Source organism: Azolla caroliniana, unplaced genomic scaffold, assembly GCF_043228905.1.
Source record: "Azolla caroliniana isolate FFs.n. ecotype wild unplaced genomic scaffold, voAzoCaro1.0.p SCAF_9, whole genome shotgun sequence".
NCBI classification, from domain to species: domain Eukaryota; kingdom Viridiplantae; phylum Streptophyta; class Polypodiopsida; order Salviniales; family Salviniaceae; genus Azolla; species Azolla caroliniana.
Window position 1 is genome coordinate 2,642,093 of NW_028230444.1, and position 15,644 is coordinate 2,657,736.

Sequence of the window (15,644 nt, forward strand, 5' to 3'; positions counted from 1 at the left end):
ACAAATGAGGATGTTATATACAAATCATAGTTGGGACGTGATAGTTCCATCTTATATGGAGGCCCATTGACTCAAGAAATGGAGATGATGACATTGTTGGATGAAGGCTAATCACCGTCTTTCGACTCCATCGGATCCGTATTGGCTCTTTAGAGTGGCTACAACTTCATTCCATATCTCTTGCAATAACACTGCTTGATGCACGGTTTGATTGGAAAAGACCTGTCTACACTGTTGTTTCCAGAGAATCCAAAGAGCTATTGGGGTGACCAATTCCAGCACAACTTGAGTTTTGGCATTAATAGGAGTTGAGTGGATATTGTCGATGGTGGAAAACAAAATCCCTCGTGCCTTTATCACCAGTGTCATTCCCTCATGCTAATGTTCGTACTTGTCAATTGGGCCTACCACGATAACCAACACACATTCCCCCACACATTCCCCCACTTGATTGTGCCTTGCTCTTGGCATAATTGCATAGGTGGCCAACCCCCCGCCATCTTCGATGGGTTTCTTGGCAGTCCCACAAAGCATGTCTTATTGACTCTACAAACATTTGGGCACGCTACACAATTAGGAAGCAAAGGATCCCACGCTACCGCGCTCCAACTGGTAGTGACCTATGTACTACTAGCCATTGGAATGTTTTAATTCGCCTAGTGTGGTGTTGTTTCCATATTTTTCGCCAAAACTTGGTAATAATTGCATGGGGAACATGATATGTATGCCAAATCTTTGCAGCAGCCGGCTATCAAGCGGTTTGAGCGGTTAGAATGTGGCGCCCCAATCTAGTCGTGAATTGGAAGAAAGGGATGGCTTTGCTTCTTGGACCCGCATAAGGATCCCGCCACGTCCATTGCAAACAGTCCCACGTAGCCATGTGTTTTCATGAATAGATATGTGCCATTATGGTTTTACTTTGATCGGATTGGGGTCTACAACATGTATATGCGAGTACTCGAATTGCCATGTTCAATGTTGGTACCTCATTTGTCTCGCAATTCATGGCCTTCGATCATTTCCGGTCTTTCCCTACCTCTTGGGATCAAGGAGCCCTCCTCCTCGTAGCCTATCCACTTCTCCATTGTCGTCCTTTGATTAGCTACTTCCCAAGCAATTGAGTGTTCATAATTTCATATTTCATAGTCTATCTGCCCTTGATTCCATAGAGTATGTTGGCTTGATCTTGTAGTGGCAATGACATAAACCATCTCCAACATTCTATACTCTTTCCCAGACCTTCTGCAATGCTTCCCCGAGATAGCCCCTTACTTGATCTAATTAGTTGATCGGATTCATCAATGATACGTGGGTTCCACAAGATACATTGATTGAGCCAGACAAGTTCGGAGTTAGGCTTATCACGCTTGAGTCCTCATCTTATGTTACACCATGCCTTCCACATGGATACATTGAATTTATCCTCCAAATTGGCGTGAGAAGCTTGGTTTGAGATCCATGTTTAGAATCCATCTCGTCACATGGGCCCAATTGGCCCCTTTCCGTGATGTAAAGTTACAAGCAAAGCGTGTTCGCAGTAGTATTTTCCGGCATTCATCCCATGGTTGGAGTCCTCATACCACAAATCTAGCGAGTAATGATTTGGACTGTGATAGGGGATCAATTAGACCCAATCCTCCTCTCAACTTGGGGGATGAGAGCATAGGCCACACCACCTTGGCTTGAGCTGCATGATCTTCCTTACCAAACCAAATGTAGTTGCGTACCAGTTATTGAATATGATGTATACTTTCCTTGGAGATTGTCCAGCATGATAGGATGTACCACGCCATTGTGAGTAATACCTTATTTGCCATTATGATGTGACCTACTAGTGAGAGTTTTTTCGAGCTCCAATGTATCAACTTTTGTCAAATGGAGTGAATAATTGGTGCAACCATCGTCTCCGAATAAATGTGGAACCCAAATATTTAGTGCTCTCTCCTTTATTGATCCACATGAAATTGGGATGTGGGTGCCAAGCATGATGTGATTCATTAGAAAGCCATATTGCACAAGATTTATACCAATTGATCATGGCATCTGCAAATTCTATATCCAAAAGGCATTGGTGAGAGTGCGGCACAGGAAGACCACATACATTTAGATGTCACAATTTGAGAAAGCTAGAGAATGCTTCAACATATAAGAGAAATAGGGATGGAGCCATGGGACATCCTTATCGCACAGATTGTGATATTTGGAAAAAGGGCCCCCTTTCACCTGCTAGTGATACGCCACTGCCAGCATTCCTATAGAGGGTTGCAGTGCATTCGATCCATGACTCTTGGAAGCCTAGTTTCCCCATCACGTTGTCGTGAAGATTTTCGGCAACGGTGTGAAAATCACGTGGAAAGGAGAAAACCGAGAAGGTATAATGTGCATAGGCATGAAAGGGATGATGGTTACACTCGTATATTAGCACGTTAATGTGCACATGGGTTTTGAACCTTACACCTCCAACATAAAAGACAATTAACATACCATTAAACTAAGTTGTTTCTTTAAGGTTTATTGTTTATCATTGTACTTTTGACACGTAAATTCTCATACATGAGAGCTTGAATGAGTGACATGGTTATCATGCATCACATCCGATGCATGAGCACCAAATGGCAATCATGCATCGCATGCATTTCATGCATTGTATGCATGGCTTACACCTTGACATGCATCATATGCATGGGGGCACCTATAAAAGGAAGAAAGGAAGAGAAAGGAGGGGGAATCAAGCTATGTATTGAATCAAGTTCTTAATAAGAAAAAACCTAGTGTATTGGTGATGTGTCTTGTTTCTTGAAATTGAAGTCAAGAGTTCAAACTCGGAATTGGAATTTCCATCTATCCATCTATCTATCTTAAACACTTCCTCAATTCTCGTCTCTCTCTCTCACTCACTCATTCTCAGCCACATTAGTGCATCACTTTGGCTACTACAATTTCATTTCTTGTGGTCATTCACTCTCTCTTAGAAATTCTCGTCAAGAAGGAACCAGCGTTGTAAAGTTGCCAAAATGAGCTCGGGTATTGATATAGTTTCCAACTTCGGCGTAAGGATAGTTTATTATGAAAGATGATGTGCTATGAGTCACAAATTCTAGACGTCCATCCCATGCATTAGTCTAAGGTTTAGGGATTTGGGAAATTTAACCATGGATCCAAGTTACACACACAACCTAATATATGACCTACACATCAATCATTAATGGCTCAAGGTTAATTGTGTTTACTTCAGCCATGGATTAATAACAGATGAACGACAATCTAACATGCAATGTTCATCATGCTAAGAATCTATGAATTCTAAGGAGTAAGTTAACTAGGGTACAATGTGGCTCTCATCTCCTTAGGTCCTCCATACCTCACAAAATCAAATTATCCTCAATTTACATGGAGATTGTACAAATGAACACTAACAACATTACCTATTCTACTTATCTCTTGGGATAATTGAAATACTACATTTAATCATTACTAATATTTATTTCTCCACAAATTTTGGTGGTCAAATTACATCTCATTTTGGATCATGCTTGTTTTTTTTCCAAAACAAATATCCTTCCATTAGTTGTATAAAAAGGTTCATAACAACTACAACATACAAAGTTTTCCCCCAGCCCGTCTTGTGAAAGACACTGGTCGAGGAAACAAATCTAAAATAGAGAAAACAATCCACTAATTGTAAGTTATTCCTTAGACACAATGCAAGGTATCATATCCATAGACAACAACCAAAGTACTTATATTTGGAAACAAGCCCTCGCAGGTCATAGTTATGAACCTTTCAATATTTCTTCAACCTACTCCTGTCTATTGCAGATTTGAAGGCGATCCAATACATTATACTATCAACTCAACAAATATGCTTCCTCTTTCCACATCAACCATCTCGTTGGTTACCACCAACTTCTCATACATCACAAATTGGAAGGTGATCCAATACATTATACTGTCAACTCAACAAATATGCTTCCTCTTTCCACATCAACCATCTCGCCGGTTACCACCAACTTCCGGTCATACAACAACACATTAAGTCAATTTTCTCCTCTCCTCATGAGCTTATGCATCGGCCCCCACACCATCATCACTCATTCTTATAAAAAACCTACAAATTGCTTCGTGAAGTTCACATCAACCATCTCGCCGGTTACCACCAAATTCCTGCACAGAGAGAATAAAATGTGTTTAAATTCCTCATCTTCTCATGAGAATATGCTTCGGCCTCCACACCATCATCACTCATCCTTATCCAAACCATGAAAATTTCTTCATTAAGTCCACATCAATCATATCGCCGAATACCGCCAAAAATTGCTACACATACAACAATACAATGAGTCTTGTTTCCTCATCTCCTCATGAGAATATGCTTCGCCCCCCACACTCTCATCACGCATCCTTATAAAAAACATACATTCTTCTTCATCAATTCCACATCAAACAGCTCGCCAATTATTGCCAAAATCCTGTACATACCAACAATTAATGAGTCTAGTCTTCTCAAGAGACTATGCTTCAGCCCCCACACCACAATCACTCATCCTTATAAAAAAATGAATTGTGCTTCATAAATCGACATCAACCATCTCACTCACGCTGATTTACCACCAAAATCGTGTACCTACAAAAACAAAGTGACACCACTCTCTTCATATGCTCATTAAATATGTTACAACCCTCAACACCTTCATCACTCATCCTTATCCAAAATTAGAAGATGCTTCATTTTCCACATCCAACATCTCACTCCTGTCACTCCACACGATTGCCCCTATCACATCCACCTCTTTTATGTCCTTCATGTCAAACTGTAAGTTAAAAAGAGTAAGAAGAAAAAACTATATACCTCACAATTATCTTTGAAATAAGAAAAGACTAGGAGGAGGGAATAGCCAACGTGATGGAGCATAATTCCAACGATCTTCATGTGATTCATCCAGCCATAGAGGTATTGGCCACCATATTTTACGAAGTTTTCACCTTTTCTTATGCACCTTTTCCGATGTTCCTTTAATACTATCATACTCTCCCTTAACTGTGTGCACAAAGTTGTCCCAAAACATCTTAATCATATCCACCACATTGTACTCAATGCCTTCATATTTCTTGTTGCAACGACACTTCCACCACACCCATAAAGCATTAACTGAAACAATATTCCAAACAAAAGAATTTCTAAAATATTTACCACCAACAATGTTTGGACAGACTGCTTCAATTGTACTCTCTGACATACATAATGCTTCCGAGTATTGCTCCACCTCGTACAAAGATACCTGCACATTCAAAAAACCCTAGAAAACAGCCCCCCATGTAAAAACTGCTCCCTTATATTTACAAGAAAACATCCTCAATATTCTTCCCCAATACTTTTGAGCTACACTACAAGTACAAAATAAATGTTTTAAAGTTTCCTCCTGTACTTGGCAACATACAAAAAGATGATCATCGACTTGCCCTTTTAAATGAGAACCTATAGGTAAAGCATAATGAATCATTAACCACTTAAAAGAAATTGCTCTCCGCATACATGGTAAAACCCATAAACTTTCCCAAAATGCCGCTATATATTGATGCGATATAGCACCTCATTCTCAACACTTTTGTGCAACAGGATTTACACAATGTCGTTGCATCAAAAAATGTCTCCCATATGCCACAGAGTATTGGAAAAAGGGGAGAATCCTACTCAATTGTTCATTTGTCGAGGAACAACCAACCAACCGTCATGCATAATTAGTTGGATCCCACTTAAGATGTGACGTTGGCTTACTTTGGAATACCCATATTTGTATTGCATGATCTGCCAAAAAAGGGCTCGGATCTAAGAAAATCTTCTTGTTTAACTAAGCAATAACCCTAATGGGTTTTTCGGAGGCTAGCCGCATAACTTCAGCTTCTTCATCCACTAAATATAAAATACCATCATCGCGAACCTCATAAAATCTTATTTGACCCTGATTAGCATAAGCCCGAGCACCTATTATAACACCCAAAGAAGAGAAAAGACCATACCATGTATAAGTATTAGCCAAATTATGTTGCATTTGACTATTCTGAAAAGCTTGTTGAATCTGCTCAAACATCAAACAACCCCCACGCAAGGAAGATAAGAATTGGTTTTGTTCTCCTCCAAGAGCATTTGAAACCGCTCCCAAGCAGCCATAGAGGTAGCTGGTCTTGAGTCCAGTTTTCCCCACGATAAATGCGGTCTAATTCCTAAAACACATAAACATAGAGCTATCTGTAAACAAAGGATTTTGTAACAATGGTTGCCTTAAAAATTGGGCTTCTGTCGCAGGAAGTTGAAATAAGAGAGCCTCTCTAATGTCCTTCCATGCCCTCAAAATACCTATAAAGAATCTCATAGAACCAACATTATGAGCCTTAATTGGAAATTCAAAGTTAAAGAACCATCGAAAACTATCTTGCCACTATCCTCCTATTGGATCATGCTTGTTTATAAATATTCATGTTTGAATTGTTTCATATAGCGGTTGTTACATATATGGTATGTTGGCTAATGCATAGAGAATATTGGGTATTATTCAAACATGTTTTGGGACTTACTTTTACAAAAAAAATAATCCAAAATGAAGCTACTTTCACATTAGTTAGGAATGATTATTACAAAGAGATTATACAAGGAGGCTTATACAAAAATCAAGGAATCTCCCTCTAATCAAGTTCAAGAAAATGAGGCTACTTACATAGCCTTTCGAACTAACTACATAATGTAAGTAGATACCTATAACTAAAAGCGGTGCCCTTCAGTGTCGGCTAGTACGAGCTGACTCTTGGGCCTACAACGAAGGGAGGGTGGCATGTGAGTAGGAAACAACCAGCGTTGGGGTTGGTAGTTCCACCTCGGGCCACTTCCTCCTTGCGTCACCATAGGCGTGTTTCGTCATTTCTGCCAAAAGCGCAAATGAGCAGTGACCACGTCATTGGAGTGGCTGCAAACCTCGTCCAATTGCCCTCGTAGGCAACTGATAAGCGCGAACCATATATCACTTCCTCCAGGGGGTCGTACCAGATCTTGGAAGACCTTTAGGAAACATGCTTTCCATACATACCACAAGGTGAAGCCTGCAATCAACATCCAAATTTTCGGGAACCTAGGGGATGCGGACTGCAAGCCTTTTTCAAAACGAATCTTGAGGATTTTGCCTCTCATGCATACATAACACCAACTATACGCGTTGAAGGCATCCGTTCACCTATCAACTGAGTGATCAATCCATGCCGCAACGCTCCACGATGTTGTTCCTTCCATTTCACATGTCGCAAGGAGGCGAGTCACTCTATCCCATACCTTTTGAGCTTGAGGGCAATCCCACAGACAATGTCTCAGTAGGTGAAAAGCAAAGTGGGCAACCTATCGGGCCGCCACATTTACCTAGGCATTTGCCAACGGGAACCACATTATGACCGATTTGCCACCAAAAGAGCTTGATCTTTTCAGGCATGTGGAGACGATAGAGACCCTTATTTTTACAATTTTACGTGGAACATCTTATTTTCCAGCAATAAAGATGTATCATTCTAACTTCTATTAAGTCTTGATTTATAACTAAATCATGATAGCACAACATTAGACACAATTATTTCATGTAAAATATAGGCTTATCATAATTGTGTAAAACCTTTATTCCTCAACTTATATACTTGTATAGCCTTTTTGTAAAAATGTCTCCTAACTAATGGGAAAGTAGCTCCTTTTTTGGAAAACAATTGTGTAAAACCTTTGAAGTGAAAAGAAGATTATCTAGATGACAAACTTAGGAGGCTTTTCTTTTAAACAACTTGGGAGAACCATTATTGGGAAGCTTCAGAGGCTTAAGCCAACGCCCCTCAAACACAATAGTACAATCAAGATGAGGTCTCTCACATGCCATTTCGATAAGACATCATCACAAAAATTACGTTTTTTTTTTCCAAAAAAAGTCTCCTTCCATTAGTTATAAAATTTTACAGATGAGAATGTTATATACAAATCCCCGTAGGAACGTGATAGTTCCATCTTATATGGAGGCCCACTAACTCAAGAAAGGGAGAGGACGACAATTGTTGGATGAAGGCTAATCGTTGTCTTTTGACTCTATCGAATCTGCCCGTGAGGCCATCATATTGGCTCTTTAGAGTGCCTACAAGTTCACTCCATATCTCCTACAATAACACTACTTGATGTGTGGTTTGATTGGAAAATACCCATCTACACCGTTGTTTTCAAAGAATCCAAAGAGCTATTCGGCACAAAAATTAAGTTTTGTCTCTATTAAGAGTTTGTTAATGTTCATTTCTCGAATAAGCAAATCTCAAGTTGTGTTGGACTTGGTCAACCCAATAACTCTTTGGATTTTATGGAAACAACGATGTAGACGGGTCTTCTCCAACCAAAGCGCGCAACCAATAATGTTAATGCAAGAGATATGGAGTGAAGTTGTAGCCACTCTAAAGAGCAAATATGATGGCCTCAAGGGCAACTCCGATAGAGTTGAAAGACAATGACGAGCCTTTATCCAACAATGGTCGTTCTCTCCCTTTCTTGCCTTTTCTCTCTCACTTTCACGTTCTACCTTTACCCAACATATCATAGTAATCAGAAATGCTTTATATGGGCATCCACATAAGATGGACCTATCGTGTCCCTATAGGGATTTGTATATAATAATCTCATTTGTAAAATCTTTATAACTAATGGAAGGAGTTTTTTTTTGGAAAAAAAAAAGAAACAAAGCTACACAACCCATATTGTTTTAGTATGATTGGTCACTTCTTCTTTTTTACATTTTGTTTTCTTCTTCTCTCAATGTAAGGTGGTATAACAAGATGTTCATTTACAAGATGAAAGTCTTGTCCATGCAAGTCTTTTATATTGATTACTTTGTTATGAACTTGTTGTACAACCAATTTGGTTTGATTTTGAATATTATGGATGTGCATGATCCATCTCAAACACAACTCTGAAGTAAGAAAGCATATCACATGTTGGGGTTTGAATATGGTTTGACCTTTAGTTGCGTTATTCACAAAATCCTAAACTTAATGACAAGATCACTCAACGAACATTAAATTCTTTTGTGTGTATGATTTGATGCTTAAAGTTTATCTGAAATGGTGTATTAGGAATCTTTGGACTTATTTTTAGGTTACTTGTTTTACAAAGAGAAGTGGAAACCAATCAAATGATGGTTACAACTTACCAGAGTGCACAAATTCTACACTTTGTGGTATTTGTCAAAAATAGTATCCCCCATATTCGATTAAAAAGACCCACTTATAAGGTACTCAAAATTCTCAAGCAATGTGTACATTTTACCACACGTACCTCATATTCTTATTCCATGTAAATTATGTTATGCTCTTCTTAATATGGTTAGGTGGAAGAAAAACACTAAATATGCATAAGGAAATCGGCTCATCTTCCATCCTTTTATTGTATTGCTCAATATTTCTTGTATTCACCCTTAGTCATTTCCCTATTATTTGTTTTCTTCAGCATACTTTCTCAACCCACCTTGTACGAAGTGCGAATGTAATGTTTTCCCATCCTTCCTCAACCTACGTGTAGAATCACCTTCATCTATGAAGAACAACGATCTTCACAAGTATCGTTAATATATGATAGGGACATGCACATCAAATTATGTGTACTTTTTATTGCTAATCACAAAACATCGTTGGACTTAGCCTTTACTACTTGATCTAACGACCGACATTGAAGCATATAAGAAGTATGATGCATTCTCCACCATCCAACACCCATATCATGGTTTATATTATCATAGTATAGCTTCAACCTTCAATGGCATTATGTGTTGATTGGGATACATGTTCTTTTGTTGTCAATCACAAAAGTTTGGGGGGTTAGCTTTCCATGAGATAGGATGACACAAAAGTACATGAGAAACGTTATGCATTCCCAATTGTTAACACTCATATCATGCCTCAAGTTAATGTATTGAGATCATTTCAAGGATTTGCTACTACTTGAGAGAAAAACATAATGAAATGATAATGCCATGGTATCAAAATTAATCTTGTAAAAATTTGTATACACTTTGAGAACAATGAATAGCTTACTCCATAGTTAATGTGACAATGACTATTTTTTAATGAATTAAGAAAATTGATGGTTGCAATTTCTCACATTCGACACATCAGTGGGCCTATTTTGGACTTAATGACTAACCTAATACATTGCACATGTAATTATTGAGGAGGCATTGAATCCAAAGGTAGACCCATCATATGATGATCAACACCACAATTAAAAAAATAGTGGTGATATGTTGGGTTAATTGGTACATAACGGGCTAGCTACCCTTTTGGTCACATTAGTAATTTTCTCTTGTTGCAAGGTTGGTAAGGCTCATCATTGATATCCACCAATTTCCAAGCTACATGTATATGCGTCCCTTCACTATAGGTTACTCATATGTGCCATGATATGTTCACATGCAAGTCATATACACTTCACAACTTGGGATGTTGAGTCAAATGGAATACTTGCTTTTAAATAGAAATATGTACACTTGCGTTCATAAGTCAAGGTACTTGCATTGTGTGTATGAACATTTCCCATATTTTACCTTTGGATTAATAAGCACTAAAACACTTATAAAAGAAATAGGACAATATATCAATGTAAAATCAAAACCAACTTGAGTTTGATTTTTCGAAATGAGTGATTAATATACATTATATTTTCATTATGTTCATTTTGGTAACGAAAATAAAGATGTCTTCATCAATATTGACGAGGATGTATGCTTAATTAATGGGAGTTTTCATATTTTTGTACAGTTAGTAGGATAATTGCATAGTGATTTGAACATGTCATCCTTAGTGGCTTATAAATGCCGTACAAGAGGATTTCATTATTTTGCAAACATGCTCTTATCTCCACACTTTCCACAAAATGGTAAATGGTCCTCTTGTAATGCCTTAATCTTCCGTTTTATTTTTGCCTCTCCACTTATAGCAATAGCCATGTCATTCGGAAACATTGTACGCCATATGAACACATTGAGAACAGTAAAGATGCTAAGTGAACACACAATGATAGAAGATATTGCAGAAAGTAAGAGGGCAAGTCCTTGTGTAAATGGATTGTTTATCTTTTGAGAATAATGGATGGTTGCAATAGCTAATGCAGTCATTGGAAAGGTGTAAGCCCACCATGAAATCGTAAACCTATTAGAAAATGTCAACAAACAAAGATGTGAAAAATCATTACACAAAGGAACAACTCGAACAACTATTAAACCTCTTGTTTACGAATGTATAAAAGGAATAGTGAAATAGATGGACCTATGTCATTTTCCAAGGAAGAAAACATCATAAAGAAAGCAACAATAACTTGTTAAAACAAGCCTCACCATTTCCACAAATTTATTTGGTGTTCTTGTTGGTTATAAAAGAACAAGTAAATCTTCGTGTTGAAATATTGTCTATATTAACTTTCTAGGCTAGGTTTCTGGAGATTATTAATAAAAGGGTGGAATCATATTGAAAGATATTTGGCTCAAAGTGTATTCTTGTGCATGAATTCATCAAATACAATTTATGACCACGTTATAACCATGAATCATGAGTTTACCTAAAGCCACAAAAAAGGTTGACTCGAACCACCTTCAAGAAGAAATCAATTAGATTAGTAATCTATCTCACACGTAAAAAGTATACTAGATTGTACATACGTGCACAAACAAAATACCTATAAATGCACAGATGATATGATACCATATTCTTACCAAAGATGAGAGGAGGAATAAACCTACAAAGTAGGAAATTCTTGAAACAATATCGAAGTCATCAACAATCTTGGCCCAAGCTACACTTGCAGTACTTGGAGCTGCAACAAAGAGGAAAAATACAGGATGGAGTTCCTTCGGGATAGTTGTAGTTGTAGGCAACCTTTGGTACAATGTGACAAAAAGTACCAAGTAATGTGCAAGGCCCACTGCCCAAAAGAATATGGCCACCTCTTTCCATCCCAAACTAGCGGTAAGAAGCGCTCCAACAAAATTTCCAACAAGAGACAAATGTGTCGATGGATTTGCAACCTTTGAGAGTCTTCTTTCACCCCTAGATAGCCATTGGCCATAAATCTTAAGCTCCAAGGCTAAAATGGGTGCCATGAAGTAAATCCATATTTGAGGATATATGGTTTCACTAATAGTTGGAGGAACCCCTAGAGTTAAGAACATGCACGTTATCCACGGTGCAAAGAAAAAATTGATGCGAACTGGATGGTGAAATTCACGTTGTACAGCTTCAAAGTAAAAGACACACTTCATTGCATATATAAAAAATATGATGGTAAATGACATGAGAGCGAGACACCATAGCGTTAAGTTGATAAGACGTGGCACTGACATGAAGAAGTGTAATGAAGGTTCAAATGCTAAAGTTTTCCAAAGGATCGTTTGACTACCTAGACCCAAACATATTCCAAAGAATCCAATTGGAAATCTAAGAAGAAATGGCCATTTCTTATCTCTTGGGAGTACAATGTCTTCTGATTCCTGCATAACACATTCATATTAATGGCATAATGTTAATAAATTAACAACAAAGGTATTAAAGTTACAAATAGATGGTATGGAATATTCAATTGAAATTCGATGGCATGACAAATGAAAAGTCACCTTCAATATTTCAAGCTCAGGTCCCTTGAGAGCATTCAAGAAATTATGTGCATCGAGCTCTAATATATTATGCATATTGTTCGTTCCTTCTTGCTTTGATCCAGGTCGTGCATTCCAAAAAGTTCTCTCTATATGCATAGTGTTTGTCTTGAAGAAAGAATAATTGCCTTCATTAACAATTGGTTGTGGCATTGCATGAATTAACATATTTGGTTCTGTAGGATTGGCTTGAATGAAATGGTTACAATGTCCACAAGAAGGGGCATAGTGATGTGTGCAAAGGCTAGTTTCATTTGGACTATGAGTTGAAGCCACATTGGTTATTAACATAGGAGAATAATGTGCATCAAATTGAGGAACAATTTTCTCATGATCTTCATGTGGCCAAGTTATAACTCCTTTATGATTATTACATCTCGAAGACATTATATTGGGATGAGGATAATTTCCTTTCTCAATGTCCTCATTTATTTTGGTATTACCTAGTACACCATCAATAACATTATGCAAAGCTTGTGGTTTTCCTTCTCCAACATGATCAATTGAACACTTTGAAGCATGAACTTGTGCATTTATCGATTTTATAGTTTGATCTCTATTTAGGCACCCCATAATTGGGAATAATGATTCACACCACCTAAGCAAAAAAGAGAAGTTTGAGCAATGAATCAAAGGTATTTGAGATGTTTTCCTCGATAGGGTGAGTATAGGATACTCCTTTGATGTGAAAATCATGTTAAATTGACAAATTGTTATATCTCAAATAAGTTAACACATCAAGTGAAGCAGCTCCATCAATCATTAATTGTATCCTATATTGATAGTGTAGTACTACAGTACTACTTTACTTTGGACCACAATGTTCAACATGTATAAACTCATAATTTTATATGTAAGGTAGATCAAACAAATTACATAAGAAATAGGTGTAGAGGAAGCATCTAACTTATAAACTCTTCTACCTTAAGAGCATCAAAGTAACTTCACCCGAAGTATATAGAGAAAAAGTTGACAAATTTTGGTTGAAACATACATGGTACTCATTACTTGATATTACTATTATATGGTATACTTGTTAAATACTATTTATGTATATGTGTGTGTGTGGGTATGAATGAATGAAGGAATGAATAGTTACATCCTTATATCACCTTGAATGAATCATCATGTGAATTAACTAAAAACCATATGAAAGCAAATGGCTAAAGTGCAAAGAAATGATTCATAATGTAGAGAAAGAATCCAAATGAAAATTGAGTTGGTTGATAAATCACTATAAATGGAAACCCTAAAGCAAGAGTAGATTAGTGATATGTTAAGAAACTCTAATGCGACAGGTGATTGATTGTGTGCTTAATATCAAATGAAGGGTGGACTAATGATTGATTAAGGATCCCTCATCATGCGATCAAGAGAAGATTAGTGATCGATTAAGGAGTCCAAATAAATATGCAAGAAGAGAGTGGATTTATGGATTAATGAGGTGGTGGCATGCTAAGCCAACAATTTGGGTGGATTAACATAACACAAAGATGAGGCATTCATATAATGAGAAGTATGATGAGGTACATCAGGAACACAATGAAAATGTGAAGATTTTGATATACATACTTGATAAGCAAGATCAATAATTAATTACCTCTTTATGAGCAAGTTAATGTGTGGTATGAATGAGAAAACAATTAAACAACCTTAGGTTTTTATAGACGTTATAATAGCTCACACATGACCAATCCCCACATGTTTGCCCCACCATTTTTAAGTAAGTCCTTTTTACACCACCCAGTGCCTCCAAGTCCTTAGGATCAACAAGACTATTATAAACTTTGTTGTCTATATACATTACATCGCTTCCCTTATAGGTATATTATCAAATATATTTATGTGTGTGTGTTTGTGAGTGTTCATATGTATACTACATTGTTCTCACTCAGTTAGCGTTGACACAAATAGCTAAGCTTCATGTACTTTGCACTTCCAATATTTGAAGAGTTTTGCCTTTAAATTTTAGAAGAATCACATGTCATTAAAAAGAAACATCTTGAGACTACCATTGAATCATCATACGTTTTGGAGCATTTTAAAAAAAGAAAGATTGGGATATATGTGAACATAAGCCATGTCGACATACTAAAATCAAGGTTTAATACATTTTCATAGCATTCTTGTTTTCTATCACTGAGCAAGTTCCACTAAGATTTAACTACATCATGAAAAAACAATATTAAATGCTATAAATTCCAGGCTCACATACCATGAAAAAGGATTAGGATGTAAATGTAAACATTGATTAAATATAGGATGTAAAAGAGAAAATTATTATATTACCATGGAAAGTTCCACTTTTTTTATAGAAAATAGAGAATTTCGATTAGTTGAGGTTCGTAAAATCCTTATTACTCATGACAATCTTATGGCTGCAGAATGCTAGTCACAACTTTAGAGAGAATAAACCTAGAATAAACCTCTTTGGTTATTAAAACATGAAAACATGAGTGAGACAATGCCCAAACATATTTTAACTTTTAACCTAATAGCGATGATAATGTAGTGGGATGTAGATATTTTATCGCACAAAAAATAGGCCATTATTTCTCAATGTTTTTCCAATTTCAAGACAAAAGGATGGTAACTCACTTAGACCAACTTCGCAAGAAGTGCCATAAAGTGGGAGATTAAGACAAAACAAAGTTTTGCATAATTCAACGCATTGTCAGAAGTCTTGCACCATTTTAAGACGCTTTGGTTGGAGAAGCACCAAGTCTAATGGAGGAAAACATCAAGTTTGTGATTACCTATCAACAAAACTTGCTAACCCGAAGTTGATGCTCATTGAATATTTGAAAAAAACTAAGTTGTAACAATCAGTTGCGCTTGTATTGCATCATGATATACCTCTATAACATGAATGATAAGGACATTGGCATACAACACATATTGCCACCCTCATGTGGAAGATTGATACATACACACAAATGTATATTG

At 37.0% G+C, this 15,644-nt stretch overlaps 1 protein-coding gene across 1 annotated transcript; it reads right to left on the reverse strand.

Annotated features, from left to right (window-relative positions):
* Positions 1–10,694: 10,694 nt before the first annotated feature.
* Positions 10,695–13,588, reverse strand: LOC147859840 (S-type anion channel SLAH2-like). The gene is made up of 4 exons (XM_087324886.1): positions 12,660–13,588; positions 11,763–12,536; positions 11,609–11,640; positions 10,695–11,202 (listed from the first exon to the last, which is right to left on the reverse strand). Exons 1-4 carry the CDS (start codon positions 13,392–13,394, stop codon positions 10,887–10,889), a joined length of 1,857 nt encoding a protein of 618 aa, XP_087181012.1. The 5' UTR covers positions 13,395–13,588; the 3' UTR covers positions 10,695–10,886.
* Positions 13,589–15,644: the final 2,056 nt, after the last annotated feature.

What these genes read in the sequence shown, in the direction of transcription:
- LOC147859840 (XM_087324886.1), bottom strand. Translation starts at nt 13,394, where the DNA reads ATGATTTTCACATCAAAGGAGTATCCTATACTCACCCTATCGAGGAAA. An exon ending in CTGAGCTTGAAATATTGAAG is followed by an intron (nt 12,537 to 12,659) that starts GTGACTTTTCAT and finishes TGTGTTATGCAG; the next exon opens with GAATCAGAAGACATTGTACT. An exon ending in TATTCCTCCTCTCATCTTTG is followed by an intron (nt 11,641 to 11,762) that starts GTAAGAATATGG and finishes TTCTTCTTGAAG; the next exon opens with GTGGTTCGAGTCAACCTTTT.